At 35.2% G+C, this 22,330-nt stretch overlaps 2 protein-coding genes and 1 long non-coding RNA gene across 7 annotated transcripts; 1 reads left to right on the forward strand and 2 right to left on the reverse strand.

Moving 5' to 3' along the window:
- The first annotated feature begins 2,107 nt into the window (after positions 1-2,107).
- Positions 2,108-7,488, forward strand: tmem125b (transmembrane protein 125b). Of its 5 annotated transcripts, XM_051124083.1 has the most exons (4): positions 2,108-2,341; positions 2,496-2,592; positions 4,321-4,630; positions 4,719-7,488. In XM_051124083.1, the coding sequence occupies exon 4, from the start codon at positions 4,757-4,759 to the stop codon at positions 5,408-5,410; it is 654 nt and encodes a 217-aa protein (XP_050980040.1). In that variant the 5' UTR covers positions 2,108-2,341; positions 2,496-2,592; positions 4,321-4,630; positions 4,719-4,756; the 3' UTR covers positions 5,411-7,488. The 5 variants fall into 5 exon arrangements, 4 of the variants coding, with proteins under 4 accessions (XP_050980040.1, XP_050980029.1, XP_050980049.1 ...); XR_007828824.1 differs by lacking the exons at positions 4,321-4,630; positions 4,719-7,488 and adding an exon at positions 3,598-3,887; XM_051124072.1 differs by lacking the exon at positions 4,321-4,630.
- Positions 7,489-7,769: 281 nt separating this feature from the next.
- LOC127175353 (uncharacterized) lies at positions 7,770-11,291 on the reverse strand. Its single transcript, XR_007828975.1, has 3 exons — positions 11,018-11,291; positions 10,473-10,630; positions 7,770-8,502 (listed from the first exon to the last, which is right to left on the reverse strand). It is a non-coding gene; the product is annotated as an uncharacterized LOC127175353 (long non-coding RNA).
- A 3,286-nt stretch (positions 11,292-14,577) lies between these two features.
- LOC127152023 (protein shisa-like-2A) lies at positions 14,578-19,362 on the reverse strand. The gene is made up of 3 exons (XM_051092418.1): positions 18,998-19,362; positions 17,090-17,226; positions 14,578-16,393 (listed from the first exon to the last, which is right to left on the reverse strand). Exons 1-3 carry the CDS (start codon positions 19,177-19,179, stop codon positions 16,227-16,229), a joined length of 486 nt encoding a protein of 161 aa, XP_050948375.1. The 5' UTR covers positions 19,180-19,362; the 3' UTR covers positions 14,578-16,226.
- Positions 19,363-22,330: the final 2,968 nt, after the last annotated feature.

The following is a 22,330-nucleotide window of genomic DNA, read 5'->3' on the forward strand; positions in this document are numbered from 1 at the left end:
TAATTAATAATAATTAAGAATTGATTTTATTTAATAAATATACCAAAGATCTCATTTTCCTTTTTTAATTTAGAGATTCCACGTACATCATTTGTCATATGTGACCCTGGACCACAAAATCAGTCATAAGGATCAATTTTTTAAAATTTGAGATTTATACATCATCTGAAAGTCCAGTTAGTCAATATTTGGCCAAGATACAACTATTTAAAAATCTGGAATCTAAGGGTGAAAAAAAAAATCTAAATATTAAGAAAATCTCCTTTAAAGGTGTCCAAATGAAGTTCTTAGCAATGCATATTACTAATCCAAAATTAAGTTATATATATTTACAGTAGGAAATTTACCAAATATCTTCATGGATCATGATCTTTACTTAATATCCTAATGATTTTTGGCATAAAAGAAAAATCAATCATTTTGACCCATGCAATGTATTACTGGCTACTGCTACAAATATACCTGTGTTACTTTTGACTGGTTTTGTGGTCCAGGGTCATGTATAGCAGTGAATGGGAGACTAAAGCTAATAAATTCTTGCATATTTAAAAAAGCTTCACAACTTAATAAAAACATCACAATCTGTGAACACGGTACAGTACAATAATTAAAGTAACAGTTCACCCAAAAATTAATATTCAGTCACTGATTTATTTATCCTGGTGATATTCTAAAGATATACAATAATCTAATAAAATAGACAATAAGAAAAAATATTCTGAATGACAGAATGGTGATTTAATCAAGCTTTGAAAAAAGGATCCAAATGTATCATAACATAAAATGATGTAAAATAATGCACTAAATGGAAACATTTGTTTTTAAAATTGGACACTTTCCCCCTTTTAAATGAATGAATGAATAAATAAGTACATAAATAACATTTCAGCTAAAGGCTTTATTTTCATCATTTAAGATTGTAAGTATAAAAAGCACTGAAGTTAGTTAAATAAAAATATATCATTAATCTAAACAGCACTTCAGCATAATTTTTCAAAATGTTAATTATTTTACCAAAATAAGAGGGATCATACAAAATACATGTTTTTTTTTGTTTTTTTTAGTACTGACCTGAATAAGATATTTCACATAAAAGACGTTTACATATAGTTCATTAGAAAAAATAATAGTTGAATTTTTAAAATTGACCCTGTTCACAAACACTTGATTCTTAATACTGTGCTGTTACCTGAATGATCTTTTTTGTTTAGTGATAGTTGTTCATGAGTCCTCTGTTTGTCCTGAGCAGTTAAACTGCCTGCTGTTCTTCAGAAAAATCCTTCATGTCCCACAGGTTCTTTGGTTTTTCAGCATTTTTTGTGTATCTGAACACTTTCCAACAATTTCTGGAAAGTGGAATTTCTGGATTTTTCTGAAGAACAGCAGGCAGTTTAACTGTTCAGGACAAACAAGGGACTCATGAACAGTTATCACTAAACAAAAAAAACACAGCTGTGGATCATTCAGGTAACAACACAGTATTAAGAATCAAGAGTATGTAAACTTTTGAACAGGGTCATTTTTATAAATTCAACTATATTTTTTTTCTTGTGCACCATATGTAAACATATTTTATGTGAAATATCTTATTCAGGTCAGTACTAAATAAAAAATAACATGCATTTTGTATGATCCCTCTTATTTTGGTAAAATAATTAACATTTTGCAGAACTGTATAAATAAACACTCAGCGTTACGCATGAGCCAATTAATGCAAAATAACATGTCTGTATGGTGCAACAAAACAAAAACAAGTATACATTTATTTATTTTTTCCTAAGATTGACCATGAGTCTGTCAGATTCAGACATGAGTTGGTGTTTGTTAATCTTACTTTATATCAGTTTCCTATACCATTCTGTATTAAGGAGGTTTATAAAGAATAACATGCAAAACATGCTGTTCTGGACAATCAGCACATATAAACACTGAGAAGAGAAGCTCTATTGTTGCAGAAGCAAAGTAAACTTATGTCATGTGAATGACACCATCCTTACAGTCACAAAACGTCCATTATGCTGCAAGCGTGACATCAGAGATTTACTTGGTGGGATGTCCCTCTGTAAGTCCCTCCAGTTGGCCTATTGTCTTCCCACAATGCCTTGAAAGACATCCTTGCATTTCTGTGTCAGTCATTCTGCCTGCTAAGTGTGCACATGTGTGAGAGTGAGCGTTTGCGGACATGCCATTTAGTGTCACAAAGAAGACAATGAGAAACCTTTTATTGTCCTGGTGGAATGTGGCAGGAGAAGACAACAGGGGAGTATGTCATCGTCCCGAGTGCTTGGCACCAATGTCCAGTCAGCTTGCACCATGACACACAACAGCATGAGACAGACAGGTAAACAAAAAGACAGAAAGAAAGAGAGATGTGACAGTAAACAATCCTGCACTACTGCCAAAATAAAGGAGTTACTTTGAGGATGGTGGGTGTGTTTCTTAGAATTAAACTTACTAAAATTTAGCTTTCTAAATCAGGACCATCTTCTCCACAGGAACGAATGACTGCTGTTAAGGATACATGATCACATTTGTGGAAATTTTATGATTCAAAAGTCTGAATCAAGAATTGGAAACATGCACTGACAAAAGGTGAGAAAACTCTTCATTAGTTACAATTATCTCTGTGGTTTTTATAATGGTTGAGATGTCATAGATACATTAACAGTGTCACTTCACAAGTTTGTGATTTTGTGAAGACTGTGCAGGAATAGCACCTAATTTAACTTTTAATTAATAAACCAAATATACTCACTCTTTTAATTCTCTTTTAATTAGTCTGATGAATCTTGTACTGAATCAAAGCAATTACTGAATCATCTGACTCCTGTTAATGAACTTGAAGTTATTACTTTCAGTGATATCTGATGGTGATGTCTTAAAATATAGCAAGTTTTGTGTACTGAAAGTTGGAAAACTTAAGACAGTTTTATTACTGACAGGTTGTTGATAACATGTAGTGAAAAATACACATTTCTGTGTTTTTGTTTGTATTAATTATAATTTAAAAAAAAAAAGTTAAAATGCATATCATGCCAATGTTTCTTCAGATATTTTTACACAATTTTGAATTTAAAAGACAAAATATCCATTTTTATTTTCAAAATGATAATTGAATACCACTCTCTAAATTAAACTTGTAACATAAAGAAGTCATTTGACAACAATGTAGCATACTATTGTTTAAAATGTTAAACATGTAGTCATGCATACTGATTCACTTGCTATTTCTAAAGTGTAAGGTGCAGTGTAGTGTATTCCATTACAAACATGGTCCATGTATTATGGTTTTGTTTTGTTGGGGTTTTTTTTACTTTCTACTGGTTTGGTTTTGTTTTGTTTGAAATTTCCCTGTAATTTCTATACATTTTTAAACATTAAATTAGCATTAGTTGATGTGTTATGAACAAACAATAATTAATATACTTATACTTTAAATTAACATTATTCTAGATTAATAAATCATGTAAAGATGTTGTTCATTGATAGTTCATCATGACTGCACTGTAAAAAGTATAACCTAACCTGCAACAGTTTTCTTAAATTGTTACCTGAATGATCCACAGCTGTGTTTTGTTTTTTGTTTTTTTTGTTTAGTGATAGTTGTTCATGAGTCCCTTGTTTGTCCTGAACAGTTAAACTGCCCGCTGTTCTTCAGAAAAATCCCTCAGCTCCCACAAATTCTGTGGTTTTTCAGCATTTTTGTGTATTTAAACCCTTTCCAACAATGACTGTATAATACTCATATGCAGCTATTAAAGAAGGTCCAAACACTCACTGATGCTGCAGAAGGAAAAATGATGCATTAAGATCCGGGGGTGTAAACTTTTGAACGATATGAAGATGTGTACACTTTTCTTATTTTGCCTAAATATCTTTTTTTTTTTCGTTTTCGTTTTGACCTGCCCTTCAGAAGCTACGGGAGACATGTTCCCTAGACGACAAAACGTTAAATTTACCCTGATCTTCAAATTCAAACCGTTTTCACCCCCTGGCTCTTAATGCATTGTGTTTCTTTCTGGAGCATCAGTGAGTGTTTGAACCTTCTGTAATAGTTGCATATGAGTCCCTCAGTTTTCCTCAGTGTGAAAAGATGAATCTCAAAATGATACAGTCAGTGTTGGAAAGGGTTCAAATACACAATGTATCTTACATCTTATTCAGGTCAGTACTAAAATTGTTCTTAAAATAGCTCTTTAAAATAGTTCACGTGACATCAGTGGTTCAGCCTTAATGTTATGAAGCTATGACAATAGTTTTTTGTGTGCAAAGAAAATAAAACTAACGATTTTATTCAACATTTCTTCTCTTCCGTTACAGTCTTCGATGTGCATTAACAAGAATAACATGACGTAAGTGTGTAGTCCTGCTCACGCAGAAGTTGGCGTTCTGACGTAGAACCGGGATGCGCTGCGCCTTGTTTGCAAGCCGAGAAAGGCACACAAAAAGTATTCTCCACTGATGCCACATGGACTGTTTTAACAATGTTCTTACTACCTTTCTGGGTCTTGAATGTGTCAGTTCCGTTACTGTTTATGGAGGGTCAGAAAGCTCTCGGATTTCATCAGAGATATATTCATTTGTGTTCTGAAGATGAACAAAGTTCTTATGGGTTTGAAACAACAAGAGGGTAAATAATCAATGACAGAATTTTCATTTTTGGGTGAATTATTCCTTGAACCTTATTTTAAAGTGTTAATATTTATGTTTGATCATAGAGTTTTGAGACAACTGTAGCATCTGAGTGACCCTTGAGATGGAGCTTCTCCCCCTGAGTGTGATGAGTCCTGGAACTCGCCTTCATCTGCGAGCGGACCCTTTATGGCTTCAGCGCCAAGCTGTGGAGGAGCAGGTGGAGTTGTGGTGGTTCAACGAGCCACATGTGTCTCTCCTGTGCTACTGTTTTTCAGTGGCCATGGTTCTTAGCCTGGGCTCAGCCGGCGTGGGGCTCCTTTCAACCGCCTCCTCCGCCGCGGGACCCTCGGTTCTGTGGCGCTTGGGTGTAGGTTCCACTCTCTGTCTCCTGGCACTGGTGGTCCTCATGAAGCAGCTGCTGAGCTCTGCAGTGCAAGACATGGGCTGCATACGCAGCCGCAGACGCATCGAGCAGCTGCGCAGTGGAGGAACGGTGGATCCTGTGCTGTTGCTCTTCACTGGTTTAGCACTGGTGGTGTGTGGGACTACGCTGCTCAGTCTCACTCAGCTGGACATGCTGCTTTCTGGCGTGACCCTCCTGGCCAGTGGGGGTGCTGTGGTGCTAGGCGTGATGGCGTATGGACTAATGGTTTATGTGCAGGGAAGGAGAAACACGAGAAGGCAAAGGCGACGAAGGGTGAGAGTGTATACTGTGACGGGGCAAAGGAACCGACCATGGAGGGATTCAACTTCCAGTCACTCAAATTTGTTATAAGAATCAAGAATTCCATCTGGCTCTGGTTCCTACATGATACTAAGACCTATTAGCACAAGCTGATGTGTACAACACAATAAATGAGCTTCTTTTGTCTTAATTTAAAAAAAATCTTTATTGACAATCAAACGTCTCCAAATCAAATGCTTTCATCTTTCATTTTACGCGTCGTCTCCATCGAGTGCCAGACGTTGGAACTTATGATTGGAAGTCAAAATAATCAATTAAGAAAGTTCACTCCTTTAAATACTTTTTCCCAGAATGCAGTGCTTTCGACTTCATCTTGCACTTCATCTTGATGAACTGGAACATACTACTTGCTTTGGGTCTGTGGCAAAAAGTAAGCATACTATGCTAGTATACTATTCTGAAGTTAGCCTCTGGGATAGTTCACCCAAAAATGAAAATTACCCCCTGATTTAGTCACCTTCAAGCCATCCTAGGTGTATATGACTTTCATCTTTCAGACGAATATAATTAGAGTTATAATTAAACATGTCCTGGTTCAAAAAGGCAGTGAATGGGTGTTGAGATTGTGAAGTCCATTAAAGTGCATACATCCATCATAAAAAGTACTCCACACAGCTTCGGAAGGTTAATATAGGCCTTCTGAAGCAAATTGATTTATTTTTGTAAGAAAAATATCCATATTTAATACTTTATTAGTGGAAGTGGCGAACACGGTAGTGCAGAGGAGAGAGGACACCAAAACACTGGTCATGAATTAGAAATACAAAACAAGGATTTGTAAAGGAAAATGTTGGAGGATTTCGATATACAAAAACTTGGTTCTTGCAAGACTAGCATATTCTCACCAGAGCTTATGCTATGCCTACATCATCTGCTGGAACGCCACTCTCTCTGGAGCCATGTGGAGCACTTTTTATGATGGATGGATGCACTTTATTGGACTTCAAAATTTCAACACCCATTCACTGCCGTTATAAAGCCTGGAAGGGCCAAGACTTTTTTTAAATTGATTGTATTCATTTGAAAGAAGAAAGTCATAACCATCTAGGATTGCTTGAAGGTAAGTAAATCATGGGGAAATTTTCATTTTTGGGTGAACTACCCCTTTAACTTGAAGTGAAGTTGTTGACTTGAAGTCTGTTCTGCACAGCTGTCTACAGATGGTGGCAAAAATGAAATGTCAATAGTTATTTCTATACACACACTCTCAAAAAGGTACGGTTCTGTCACTAGGCCGGTATAGCTACAAAAGTGAAAAGGTACAAATATGTACTTTTAAAGTACTAATATGTGTCTTCAAGGTACCATCTGTACTTTCAAAGATCTAAAAGGTACGTTTAAGGTACTAATATGTACCGTTTAGGGGTAGGTACAGTACAAACATGTACCTTTTCACTTTTGTATTTTAGGGTACCTCCCCAGCGACAGAACTGTACCTTTTGTTGTGACAGTGCAGTATAGTGGTATATGTGTAATGTAATAAACTGTCATGAGCTCTTCATTATTGTATTCACTTAAACTAAATAAACGTCATGCTAATTGTATGCTAAGCAGTGAAATATATGTACATAAACATGTTTGTTCAATTAAGTGGGAAAACTTTTTTTCATTTGCTTAAGTACTGAATACACTTCCATTACAAGTTACTTTTTGAACTTTGTTAGGCAAGCTTTTGGACATTTAGAAAGATATTTAAAGAAAAAGGCACACTGGCAAAGGCAAACAAGAAGAACAGGCTGCATGGTAAACAATTATTCTGGATGGATATTAATATTTATAAGCTTGAGGTGTTTGAGCTTTTGTCCAAACTGTGATTATAAGGAAACAGTTGTATGCAAAAAAAACATTAGATTCATCACTTGAATATCATAAAGGAATATTCAGAGTTCATATCCAAGTTAAGCTCAATCAACAGCATTTGTGGCATAATATTTATTATTAATTATAAAAAAAAAATAATAATAATAATAATTAATTATTTTTTAAAATGAGGTTACTTTGAGATACTTTCAATGGAAGTGAACTGAGCTGATTTTTGAAGGATTTAAAAGAAGAAATGTTTTCATTCTTCTGTTAAAACCTGTGTATTATTTGAGCTGTAAAGCTGTTTAAACCATAATTTTTAAAGTAATTTTAGAGTTTTATGCATACATTTTTTTTTTTTTTTTTTTTTTAAAAGTAATGTTAGTGGGGCATAAGCAGAAAGATTAATGGCTTGTTTTTTTTGGGGACTAAATCATGTTAACTTGTTCATGTTCATTTGTGGCTGTACAGTTGAAATGGTGAGTATTTTAACATTTATGGACTGACCCCATTCACTTCCATTGTAAGTGCCTCTGTAACTCAGATTTTTTTTTTTTTTTTTTTTTTTTTTTTTGTGGGTGGGGGACAATATAAATTTTGAAGTTCTGAACATTATGCCACATAATGTTGTAGACTGAACTTCACTTTTATTAAAACCAAAATATTTCTTTAATGAACTGACTGCTTCAGTGCCTTGTGAAAGTATTCACACCCCATTTTTTTCCACAATTTATGTTGCAAACGTTAAACTGTTTAAAATTACTTACACTCCACACACTATAATGACAAAACAGGTTTGTAACAACTTTGCAAATTTATTAGAAATAAAAAAACAGAAATGATTTAACCAAGTGGAGTTGGAGTTGGTGACCAAGAAGCTGATGGTCACTCTAGTGCACATACAGTGTGTGGGTAAAATCACTTTGTATACTGTCTGGAATTAACAATTCATCATCACTCTCCTCAGTATCTTCCTGTTGGATTTCCTCTTCTTCTGCTTTCTCTCTCTCGTTTGCCTGGATGTAGTTGTCCTCGATGAATCCATCATCATCATCATCTGAACTTTCTCCTCTCTGGATCATCCTACCCCTCATGCCACGCACTGGCATCTGTCCCTCCCAGATCTCCAGCTTGGCCGAACTGATTGGCTGTTTCTCCCTCCAGTAATAAAGCGCGACTGTTTCTGGCCAGGCACCATCGGATGAAGCGGTACCTCACGGCCAGTGCTATCAGGAGGCCGATGGAAAGCAATGCTGTCAAAATACCGAGCACAATGGGCCAGGCAGAGTGGACTTCAGTGATTCCTGTTGATTCTGTGGCTAACAAAAGAGGTTAAATATCATTAATACATACAGGTGCATCTCCAATAAATTAGAATGTTGTGGAAAAGTTCATTTATTTCAGTAATTCAACTCAAATTGTGAAACTGGTGTATTAAATATATTCAATGCACACAGACTGAAGTAGTCTTTGGTTCTTTTAATTGTGATGATTTTGGCTCACATTTAACAAAAACCCACCAATTCAATCTCAACAAATTAGAATACTTCATAAGACCAATACAAACATTTTTAGTGAATTGTTGGCCTTCTGGAAAGTATGTTCATGTACTGTATATGTACTTGATACTTGGTAGGGGCTCCTATTGCTTTAATTACTGCCTCAGTTCGGCGTGGCATGGAGGTGATTAGTCTGTGGCACTGCTGAGGTGGTATGAAAGCCCAGGTTTCTTTGACAGTGGCCTTCAGCTCATCTGCATTTTTTGGTCTCTTTTTTCTCATTTTCCTCATTTTCCTCATTTTCCTCATTTTATACCACTGGGCAACAGTCCATTTCTTCTTCTCCTTAGCCCAGGTAAGACGCCTCTGATGTTGTTTGTGGTTCAGGAGCGGCTTAACAAGAGGAATACGACAACTGGAGCCAAATTCCTTGACACGTCTGTGTGTGGTGGCTCTTGATGCCTTGACCCTAGCCTCAGTCCATTCCTTGTGAAGTTCACCCAAATTCTTGAATCGACTTTGCTTGACAAGCTTCTCAGGGCTGTGGTTCTCTCAGTTGGTTGTGCATCTTTTTCTTCCACACTTTTTCCTTCCACTCAACTTTCTGTTAACATGCTTGGATACAGCACTCTGTGAACAGCCAGCTTCTTTGGCAATGAATGTTTGTGGCTTAGCTTCCTTGTGAAGGGTGTCAATGATTGTCTTCTGGACAACTGTCAGATCAGCAGTCTTCCCCATGATTGTGTAGCCTAGTGAACCAAACTGAGAGACCATTTTGAAGGCTCAGGAAATCTTTGCAGGTGTTTTGAGTTGATTAGCTGACTGGCATGTCACCATATTCTAATTTGCTGAGATAGTGAATTGGTGGGTTTTTGTTAAATGTGAGCCAAAATCATCACAATTAAAAGAACCAAAGACTTAAACTACTTCAGTGTGTGTGCACTGAATTTATTGAATACACGAGTTTCATAATTTGAGTTGAATTACTGAAATAATTGAACTTTTCCACGACATTCTAATTTATTGAGATGCACCTGTATATATACATAAGTTGTTGTTGACGTTTCTTCATTAGATTTGGAGAAATTTTGCATTACAATCAATTGCTCACCAACGGGTGCTCTTTAGTGAATGGGTGCCGTCAGAATGTGAGTCCAAACATTACAATAACACACACGACATATGCACAGGTCAAGCCCAGTTTACAGTCCAAAACACTTCTAAACAAATATATTGGTGGTTTTTGATGTAAGTTACTTGTAGATAATTGTAATGTTTTTATCAGCTGTTTGGACTCTCATTCTGACTGCACCCATTCACTGCAGAGGATCCACTGATAAGCAAGTGATGTGATGCTACATTTATCAAATCTCTTCCAGTGAAGAAACAAACTCATATGCATCTTGGATGCCCTGAGGGTGAGTACATTTTCAGTTAACTGTCATTTATGGGTGAACTGTTCCCTTAACAAAAGCATCATCAGACAGGAATTACACTGGTAATGTGTAATGGAAGAATTGCTACGTACATAATAATAGTATGTATGGACAAATTAATAACCAATTAAAAAAACGAATATAATATAATATAATATAATATAATAAAGTTTGCTTCAAAATTTCACACTAGTTCTGCCTTGCAAATAAACTGACAAGAATATGTAATGTATGATTTATGTTTGATAGGGCTAAACAGTGATTAATTAGATAACGTTCACAACAGTTTTTACTTAATTATTGAAACATTTCATATTTCATAAATGCTAATGGAGATTAAATGGATGCACTAACCGTTTGGTTCATCTGAAGTACTTTTCGGTGTAAAATCTGTTGAAACAGTTGCTTGGTCGTCTTGAGAATTCAAACATTCATGTGCAGACATTGCCATAACTAAATAGGTAACCAGAACCATATTAACTCTGTGGTGTATGTTCCCCATGATGCCCTGTCTATAAGAAAAAATATTTTTATGATATTTTTTTGTTGTTTGGTTGTAAATCACCCTTAGGCTGTCATATCACAGTCCTGTCAGATTGCTTAAAACACAAGTAGTTTCCTGATATGAACTAACATGAAGCAATTCATTTTGTTTAAATTTGTCAGTTAAGCAACAGCTTGGTGGAAGTGCAGTAATAACAGTCTATTTGAAACACAATGTTATCTCATCTCACCATATCTGCAGTATTAAGGCTTAAATACAAGGATGCGGTGAGCAGTATCAGCAATGCAACAGTCATATGACCCTCTTGTGATTGATCGAAAATAGAAATGCATTATAATACAGTCAAAACCCACTGAAATAACAGTAAAATAAATAATAATGTTTTTATACATACCTGTTGCTTGGTACAATCCAATATTTCAGCCTTTTTTGTTATTTTTGATGATCATATTTACATTGCGCAGTGCATCACAATGGAAGCATTTTGAGCAAAGGTTGAAAGAGGTGTAACTGTTCAGCTGAGTTAATAGGTAATTTTTATTACTCATTTCCTTGTGTTTTTGCAGCTATCAGCTGGTCAGCACTAGACATTTAAATATACTTTATGAACTGTTTTGAACTGTTCACCCTGTGCAACATCTTCCCTTCCCTTGTGAAAAAAGGAGGACACTTTAGCATACTTTAAAAAAGAGCACTTATTATGTAAATAATAGGCCTACTTTAAATGAATATACTTAAGTGCAAACTGAATGTAATGTTTTCTGATGGTTCATTGCATTTAATTTCTGTCATCATTTACTCATTTTCATGTCATTCCTAACTTGTTTGAACTTCTTTCTTATGCTAAACGCAAAGGAAGTTTTTTGAAGAATGTGGGTTAACTATTTTGGGTCCCCATATTATAGAAGTCAATGGGGACCAGCAACTGTTCAGTTACCCGTTAGCAGCAAGTGCAGGGGCATTGTGTGCGCTGTGTAAACATGATACTTACTGTAGTTCTAGACTAAATGTGAACATGCATTTACTCATCTCACTTGCACAAAACAGATGCAGTATAAACAGAATATAAACAGAATATGATGCAAACCTGCAATAATTAATGTTAAATAAAATGTTAAATAACACAAATATACTTTATTGGAATTGAATCCTATTTAATGAACTGTCTTTGCTACTGACCATCAATGGACTAATTCAACAATACTAAAAGGAAAAAGTGTTGAACTTGCTTCTCTTGCATCTTATTCTTGAAATCCAGAATGGCAGCACAGCTGAAAGGTTTGTTTGAACTGCACCCTCTAGTGTTCAGATGTGAATTTACATTTCCTTCAGCCTGAGGCTGTATTCATTTCACTTTTGGCTTTTACATTCGCCAAAAATAGATTTTTTAATATTAAAAACAAACAAGCAAGCCCAGCCCAGATGCCAAAAAGTTATGCAAAGGTGATGTAGCGCATTACCTAAGTACACAATTAATTAATTTTTAGGGAGTAATGCAACTTTCTCCAACTCTGCCATTACATATTTGACTGTTGTTGGTTTAATGGTTTTTTTTAGTATTTTGTAATTTTGTTAATTTGGCCTCATTGCCCCAGACAATCTTGACTGGTTTCCCAAGCTGCCTTTCTAAACTAGAAGAACCTAGACTGCTACTGGACGAGGTGTTTGTGAATCCAGCAAAGGGCGCTTGTACTGAGGTCTATATGATCCAGTGTCCCATTTACAATAATGGAGATGTATACAATAGCGTTGTGCTTTCAATAAGATGTTAAACTATGGTCCTGATACTCTGTAGCTATTCTAAATCTCAGATTGTATGTGCATTGGGCATGTTTGTCAATCACAGGCTCCTATATGCTTTCCTCGCCAGTGATAATTGGTGTGAAGTGAGCACAAGATAAGACATGACCAACCACTGAAAAAAAAAATGCTATTGACGTTATGTAGCTCCGCCGCTTTACAGCGCTGCACTTGTTGTCTTCTGTCTTTTGTTTGTATTTCCACCAGTGTTGCCAAGTCCGCGGAGTTCCTGTGGAATTTGGCTACTTTAAAGGAGAAGTCCACTTCCAGAACAACAATTTACAAATAATTTACTCACTCCCTTGTCATGCAAGATGTTTATGTCTTTCTGTCTTCAGTCGTAAAGAAATTATGGTTTCTGAGGAAAGCATTTTGGCATTTTTCTTCATATAATCGACTTAATTGGTCCCCCCGATTTTGAACTTCCAAAATGTAGTTTAAATGCAGCTTCAAAGGGCTCTAAACGATCCCAGCCAAGGAAGAACGGTCATTTTTTTCAGAAAATAAAAAATTTGTATACTTTTTAAGCACAAAAGCTCGTGTAGCACAGGCTCTGGGATGCGCGTTCACGATGCTACGAATTAGTGATGGGTCGTTCTTGAACGATTTGTTCATTTTGAATGAATCTTTAATGTGACTCGGAAAGAACGAGTCGTCTCGTGGAGTGATCCATTCAGTCATGCATTTTTGCATGAAGATTATTGTAAATGCTGCATACAAAGTAGAAATACGCTGGTAACTGGGGTGGTTTAGAAACTGCTGTCACAGAAGCAGATAGTGACAGTGTCAATGGGACTACAGGTACTTCAGCAGACATGTGTGACTTCCTGGTTTGTGAACTGAAAGCTTTCCTTATTTTACCAAGCTTTTTCCTTTTAAAGACTGTGTACAGGCAGGATTGGGCCTGTGTAGGTGTTACAAAGAAACACCAAGTGACCCAGTTAGCTGTAGCTGACAATAGATTCCGACTATAGTCTTCTTGACCTTGTTAATATCACAGCGGAATTCAATATTCACACAAAAGGTGCTTCTGAATTGTCCAGATGAGTGTCTCAAATCCATCTGTACAGCCAGGAGAGGAAAAGGAGAAACAATATATCATATATGATATATACCACTATTTAAATGTATGGAGTTGATTTTTAAAATGTTTTTGAAAAAAGTCTCTTATGCTCACCAAGGCTACAGTAACAGTAAAATATTGCTAAATATTATTACAATTTAAAATAACTGTGTACTATTTGGATATATTGTAAAATGTAATTTATTCCTGTGATGCAAAGATGAATTTTCAGCATCATTACTCCACTGTCATGTGATTCTTCAGAAATCATTCTAATATGCTGCTTTGCTGCTCAAGAAATATTTCTTAATATTTATGTTGAAATCTGCTTTTCTGTTTATTATTCTGTGGAAGCCATAATACTTTTTTTTTTCATAATACTTTTTTCTTTACACTCACATTTTGATTCATTAATGCATCTTTGCTGAATAAAACTGTTAATTTCTTTAAAAACAACAACAAAAAAAAGCTTACTGCCCCCAAACTGATGCATAAACATTTCAAAATTATTATTTTGTATTTAAATGGATATCTGAATAAATTCTAATTAAATTTTTTTATAACCCATTTCATTTTTCTTTCAGTTTTGTGCCAACGGTTCAATTAAAAAGATAATAACCACCATAATTTATTGTAAAAATGTTTGTGCTTTCTGCTTTCTGTCACTATGACTTTTCCCTTAAAAGAGTTGAACTGCTGTGTGACCTGTTTGTAAAACCAGTCTGCAATTAGTGAACTTAACGTTAGTTTGGATTAAACACGGTTTGCTAATGACATTCAATGTTAGCAAAACAATAAATAAATAAATAATAAAAAAAACATACTGGTGCTAATGGGTACCTTGAAGTGTTTTTCTGCCTTACATAAGTCAAACGTAAATTAACGGGGAAAGGCAGAAAAGTGCCAGACTGTCAAATTTTGCTCTTGACTCATAAGCACCTGCCTGTGTCAGAATGTCCTATTAAATGTCAAAATGATCTTAATTAATTTCACAGCTGAACTAGGTGAAGACATAGGTCAGTGACAAATAAGGAGTTTAAAAAAAGCCCAAAAACGCCCCAGATACATACATAAATGCTTTAATCCTTCTTACTGAATGATGTTGCATGAATAGTGTGTTATGAATATCACATAGATCTGTTGATCTGTTCTTATAGTTACTTCACCAATTAAAGGAATAGTTCAACCAAAAAAGAAAATTTGCTGAAAGTCAGATCTTATCATCTTGTCACCTTCTTTTCATCCATAATGTAGATGAGGAACAAATTTAGAGAAATTTAGCAATTATAACACTTTCAAATTTTCTTTTTTGGGTGAATATATCTCCATTTATTGGCTCTTCTTTGGGATATTTTACTTGTTATTTTGGAACCATCTTGTCTCTGTATTGGATAAAAATGAACAAATCAATCTTAAAGGGGTCATCGGATGCAAGTTCACTTTTTCATGTTGTTTGAACATGAATGTGTGTTGGCAGTGTATGTACAAATCTACCTTATAATGATAAAAATCAATGCAGTGGTTTTTAATTAATCTGTAAAAATCCCCTTTTTAAATCGAGCCATTCTCAGATGCCTGTCGGTGTGGCGTCATTTTTTTTTTTAACATTTGTTTGTAAAGGGAATGCGCCTCCTGATCTACATAAATGCGTCTATGTTTGTGCAAATCATTCATGATCACCTTTCCCTATAACATACTAGTTAGCAAGTTTAGCGGCTAAAAGTAAACAGGCTCATCACTCCATAGAGAGAAGAGAGGGGCGGGCGAGCAGAACTCATTAACATTTAAAGCAACATCCACTACAACAGGATGATTTTTGCAGGTAAAAATGGTGTTGTTTTACACAACCATTGAGAATTTTTAACCAAAGTATATTACAGACTTTTCATTAAGACCCTAAAGAATCATATCAACTTGTGGAAAATGGGCATCCGATGACCCCTTTTAAAATACTACACACAATTTGACCTTTATATTTAACTTTTGAATCAAAACATTATATCACTTTATATTCTTTTAAGATACCTCACTTTGAGTAACAGTAAATCAAATCTAACTATTATAAAAGATATTATGTCAGGACACGATTTTTAAAAATGTGTTGTTTCAGTAATATCACACCTTAAAAGATCAGCATAAATGTATTGAGAAACAAGGCTAAATGTAAGCATTCAGTGCATTTATATGCATGTTTAAGTACAAAGTATGCTAATGAATTTGTCTGTTTAACTGAGTTCATGACTTAAAAATAAAAAAATAAGATCAAATAATTTAATTCCATTTTCCTGTTTTTATGATATTATATCATCCAATGCATACTTTATCCATGATGAGTCCAACAGGTGAAGTCAAAAAATATTTATACATTATATTAACATTTATGCTGATTGTCTGGCATTTCTGCAGCTTTGCTAATTCAGAAATACTGTTGCATAGAATTCCACACTACAGTACTGCCAATAAGGATCCATAACCATTTTTTACACTGGGTTGCACAGTAACATAATAACAGTAATCATACCTAAAGGTGCTACTAAATAGCAAATTAAAAGCATTTATATCCTGATGAAGAAAACTTTTGATCTTGACATTACACGGCTTGATGAAAATATATAGTGACTTTAACGAATAAAAGCACACAAACATCAGAAAATCATTTGAACACTAAAAACTCAGTCAGAAGCATAAGCTTCTGCAGTATTTCCTAAGCAATAGCTATGCACAGAATGTGAAAAACTCTTTATGTGGGTCCTTCCACATTGACTCTGGTGACAGCTGCAGTGAAGCAGCGCTGAAAGAGCCGCTCAGGGTCAGCGGGGCGGTTTTCACACTCCAGTCTGCGGTTGAGGAAATGTTTGAGACCCTGAGGTCTAGTAGAAAGGCTGGGCTCAGATGTAGGGTCAGATCCTAAAAAGAATTTTAAAGACTGTTAACATCTGGAGAGTTAACATTTTAAGGTCAGAGCTTTGTATACAACTGCAGTGCAGCAAGCTGAAGTTCAAGTCAATGGGGCCAGTCCATAAGCATTAAAATACTCACTTTTTCAATAGTACAGTCATAAGACATAAATAACTTTGTTGGATGCCAGTGAAATGACTTAAAATGATGATTTACACAATTTTACAGCTCCAACACAATACACTTTTTAATATAAGATGTGCTTTTAAGTGCTTTTAGAAAATTATGGACTTCACATTTCTGCCTTTAAAATCTCCAAAATTGCCCCATTCACTTTCATTGTAAGTGCCTCACCATAACCTGATTATTCCTTTAACAGAAACGCAATGTCATGACTGCCATCACAGCTTAGTCATGTATCAGGGAAGGAGATTCACCTCTACATTTATGATTCAGCAGAACATTATCATGTTCTTCAGTCTTTGATACTTTAACACATCTAGCACATCATTTTCATTCAGCATGTCATTTTCACATAATGTTTGTCACTGAGATGGAGAAACGTCATGTATAATCTAGCATTTTTAGCGTCTGCATCCTTGATTTTGCCATTCATAGAGCCATTATGGCACAGTGTGTCACATTAATGCCATTGTTCCTGTTTCAATCATTATTCAGTGCTTTTGAAGATTTGGATGTACTGACCTGGCACACTAAGGTGGAGGCCGTTGTCTCTGCGACTGGGTTTGGTCACGATAAAGAGGTAGCAGAAGACACACACAGTGATGATGAAGACCAACAGGACCACAGCAGCTATGGAGAGACCAACCAGAGCTCCAAAACTGAAGAGGAAATCAACAAACCACTGATGAGAGCATAACACTCTATATTGCTTTTCAGCTCTATCACATATTTTAGTAATACACTAAATTATGTATTATTTGAAAGCTTATATGCTTAAATTAAATCTGTGAAAATTTCTTTGAAAAAAATTGCTTTGAAATTTAACATTGCATTATAACAGAAATGGCACTTTACAACCTTTTAGCAGCTCTTCCCACAGTAGACTATGTCATGTTTTAAAACTTAGGCCAACTGGATAATTTTATAATCAAGTTGTTTTCTAATCTTTACGTAACACATGAAGAGTTCAGATACAAACCCCCCAAAAGCCATCTCGGTCAAAAATGAGATAATGATAGTGAATGCTCTCGAAAAATATTATACGTCCATCAAATACTTTTACTTCAAACTTGCTAAAATCCCAGCCTCAGCCCAATCAGAATTACCGGTATTTAGGTAGAAACCTATACATCGGAGCATGATAAAAATGCATTTTTTAAAGAAAGACGTGAGATGGATTTAGAGGCTTTTGCATCTGAAGTCTTCATATATTGTTGGAAAGGTCTGAGACTCAAGGTTCTATATTTGCACTTTTTATGATAGAAGTGATGTGAAAATCAGAAACGTATTAATTTGTGACAGGAGAATCCATTAGAACCCAGTGGCTATTTTTTGGTATAGCGCCTAAATAAAATCTGACAGGAACCTAAATTTTTGTGATATCAACTTCAAATTTGGAACACAACTTGGTTAGACATATGGCTTTGATTTTCTAAAGTCCAAATTATTTTGCTAAATATATATTTTAATTTTTAAGTGTTTTTACGTCTCCAATAATCTGTTGAGTGTCATCTTTAAAAAAAAGAGTGTATTTCAAAACATTTATAAATTACAATGATTTACATTTAGTGCATTGTCACTTCTATGCTCAAAAAGTTTATAATAAATAAATACATATGTCTTCAAAATAAATTTTGTAATTAAACTGCATTCTGAAAATCTAATTATTTAAATAAAATCAAATAGATGAAAATAGTTAATAATACAGTGTGCCATGATTTTTGTGTGAATCTTAGATTTAAGCCTAAATATTAAGTCAATTCATTAACTGAAACACTTAGAGTCTAATATCATCCCATACTATTCCAATAGACATTTTTTTCCAATATATTGATATTAGATTGAATACTATGACACTGTGGTTACATTTCTTACATTTGTGGTTACATTTCTTACATTTGTAACTAAATTTCAAGTTAACCGTTTTGGACAACGGATCTCAAAAGAGGTGTTCTGCTGCAGAACTTCTAGATGCAATTTTAATAATGATCTTCATAAAGTTTCAGTCAGATTATCTACAGACCAGACAATTTCTCATAGAAAGCACACTAAAATGGGATGTTTGGCATCATGAGAAAAACAAACAAACAAACAAACAAAAAAATCAGCTTGTCCCCTTAATGTTGCAGGTTTAAAACCCCTGAACCAAAAAAATAAAAGAAGTCATGATACTGTAAATGCAACAATAATATCATGTAGCTTATTTTATGCACATAAAATCTAAGAACACCGTTTTGTATTTGTATCTTTAAATTCATTAAGTATGTTTTAACAAATGGACTACAAATAACCTCTTCAACTACTTGAGTCAGAAAAAGAAGAGAGCAAATCATCGAATATTCGAAATGTTAATGCGGCTGACAACATGAAAACACACATCTAGAACAACTTTGCAACTGATAAATAAATTAATAATAGTGAGTTTCTTACCTGAGCCACCACATATATCTATATTCATAAGGGAAAAAGCTGTTGGGATCATCACAGCAGTATTTCATATCATTAAATCCACAGCAGAAAACAGCTCGACTGTTACTGTCCGCTGTGGGACAGGAGAAGCCCTTTACAAAACCCCTTTCACCGCTATTGTAACTCGTGCACATCGAGCTCATGGTGATGCCGAAGTCTCATTCACCGGTATACAACTGTTTTACCTGCAGCAAAAATGTCGCATTACTTCTATAACATAGCAAAACTAACAATCCTTGTAAAAATTCATGTACTTCGTTTCCATGTTGTTCAGCAGGAAAAACAAAACTTCACATTTGTAGCAGAAAGATGCTGCGGTAATCCGAGGCTGGTCGTGTAGCGTAAGAGAGGACTGACAGAAAGCAAGTAATTATGCGTGTGCAAGGGATGCAGACTCCAGAGGGAGCGAAAAAACTGAGTCAACTGCAAATCTAGAGAAATGCTTTAGTGAGAATGTCTTGCGAAAGCAAAAAGGACAGATTCCCGAGATATTCCTGAGACCCAGCGCAAAAAAATGTACATTTTTGACCATTGCAGCATGACACACATTGCCAAAATGATGTAAACAATTATAATTATTTTTAATTTTGTATCATTATATTTCATACAGTCTTTTTTTCTTTCTGACTCCCAAACATTTGGTATCACAGAAAAGTATATTTGATGTAAAGCAGTGCAATGCATGAATTCAGAGATATTAAGGAGGCAAATTCGCCTGACCAACTTGAACCCACTGCGAAAATTCTCGATCGTGTGGACTTGTATCGAAATTACTTGGTTTCCGAACAACGGTAAATGTGATCGCACAAAAAATATAAACTTGTCTTTACGTGTGCATGGCAGTTCCTTTAGCATATTGCCTGTTGAATGCAACCATTCAAACCAGATGGGTTTCAGTAGCGCAATATGGTGCGTTCAAGTCATGTCGGATAGATCGTATTTACGAGTTGAACGCCACCACAAAGTTGTTATTACAAGTGGTAAACTCAAAATTTTCTTTAAGCCTCGAGTTTCCGGTCTGAGGGCGTGTCAGTAAAAAACGTGTGGGATCCACAATCTAATAGGTAGAACAATTAATTACCTTTTAATTGACAAGAAAATATCTGAGTTACTTTTTTCAAATAAGTCACGCCAGTTACTTTTCCCCCCATTTATTGATTAAAAGCTCTTCTGTCCCCATGTTGAGGGAAATCGGGAGTAAGATGTTAGTTCTAGAATAAATGTGAACATGCATTAATTCATCTCACACACAAAAACAGATTCAGTATTCCTCAAAATGAATAAAAACAGTGAAATTCAACTCAGACTGTGACGCAAACCTGCAATAATTAAATATGTTAAATAATACAAATATCCTTTATGCATTTAATACCATTTTATTAACCGATGTCTTTGCTGCCAACCTTCGATGATCCAATTCAACCATACAAATAACCAAAAATTACCCAAGATAATCTAACATTTGTTTTCCTTTTTTTTATTTCTGAAGAGTAGATTAGACGTGAATTTACTTTTTATATGAATAAATAAACTTTTTATATTAAAAACAAACAAGCAAACCTTGCCCAGATTTAAAAAGTAATGCAAAAGTAAAGTAACGTATTACTTTCCATAAAAAGTAACTAAGTAACGTAATTAGTTACTTTTTTAGGGAGTAACTCAATATTGTAATCAAGTCAAGTCAAGTTACCTTTATTTATATACCGCCTTTAACAATACAGAATTGTGACAAGGCGGCTGTACAGTATTAAATAGGAAACAGTACATCAACAATGCCAAAGGCAACATTAAACACTCACATTATAGGTAAAGGTAGTTAATCAAAAACAATAAAATAAAATGCAATATTGTGTTAAGAGAAAGTGTCCCCAACTAAGCAAGCCAGAGGCGACAGCGGCAAGGAACCAAAACTCCATCGGTGACAAATGGAGAAAAAAACCTTGGGAGAAACCAGGCTCAGTCGGGGGGGGCCAGTTCTCCTCTGGCCAAAGTTCCCGTGGTCTTGTGCCGACAGCCGTCTAGGTGATGTGGTCTTTAATGTGGATCCGTCTCTGGGGCTCATCTAGTTGATGTGGACTCCGCTGACATTCAGGGCTGTAGAGGTCGTCTCTAGCAGTGGCGGCTACTGGTCTGTCAAATAGGGGAAGCTCATTTTCGGCCTACATCATAAAATTGTCTATTTATTTATTCACAAGAATGTGCCTTATTGTCATAAGTAAGTCACAATGCAAACAATCGTAAAAAAAAAAGCTTTAGTTTTATTATGCAAAATATGATGTATTTTTCTTTTAGTCAGATGCTACTATATAGTATAAATATTTTGCAGTTTAAATAAGGTTATTATGGAGATTTATTTATTTATAAAGTATTTTAATAGAAATATAAGGTTTCATTATGTTATGTTAAAATTTTTCAAGATTACTATATATATATATATATATATATATTTATATTAATTGATAGTCATCCTCCATGTTAATATTTAATGTAGTAATCTATATATATATATATATATATATTGATTACTACATTAAATATTAACATGAATGAATGAATGAACGATCTAAAAAAATATTAAACTCTGTAAAAGTGAAACAAGGAATGTGGTGTATAATTGTGTGAAATGTATGATGAAAATCAAGCAATTTCGCCAAGCAAATATAAAGAAATAGGTTGCAGCAGTTTTTATTTCGACTGAACTTGAGAAATCCGCGATGGGACTGAGCGCGAATAGCTTCAGCGATTCCTTATAGTACAAAATCGCTGTCAGTCAAAAGGAGATGCAATCTTTCGACAGACCCTCCAATCATCACGCAGAAGCTCGGAGTCCAGGCCAGCCCACTCCTCATTTGCTCCTCATTCACCCCCAGAGACGCTGAGCGTCCGTGGGCGGGACATAATCGCAGCGTTTATCCAATGACCGTCTAGTTTCAAAGCACTGAAAAAAAACCGTTCAAAGCAGCAGCATTGAAGTCAATGGACGCTGGGCTTCAACGGGAAACGCACTGTGACGCTACGGGAATGTATGAGAAGAAAATCAAGTCAGCCGACCTGCTATATCTAACTGATTCTGAACGAACTCGTCTTTGAGATGAACGTTTTCTAACGCATTTTTAGTCAATAAAATGTTAATACAATAGTACATAATTTGACCATTAATTTTGTGACATTATAGCGGAAGCTGAGCTTCCCTTGCAGTCTTAAAGAAATCGCCACTGGTCTCTAGGTGCTGATCCACCGTCTGGGCTGGGTTCGGACTGGATCCGGGGGACTGCAGTGACCATCTGATCTGGA

Source organism: Labeo rohita, chromosome 2 (genome assembly GCF_022985175.1).
Source record: "Labeo rohita strain BAU-BD-2019 chromosome 2, IGBB_LRoh.1.0, whole genome shotgun sequence".
Taxonomy (NCBI): Eukaryota; Metazoa; Chordata; class Actinopteri; order Cypriniformes; family Cyprinidae; genus Labeo; species Labeo rohita.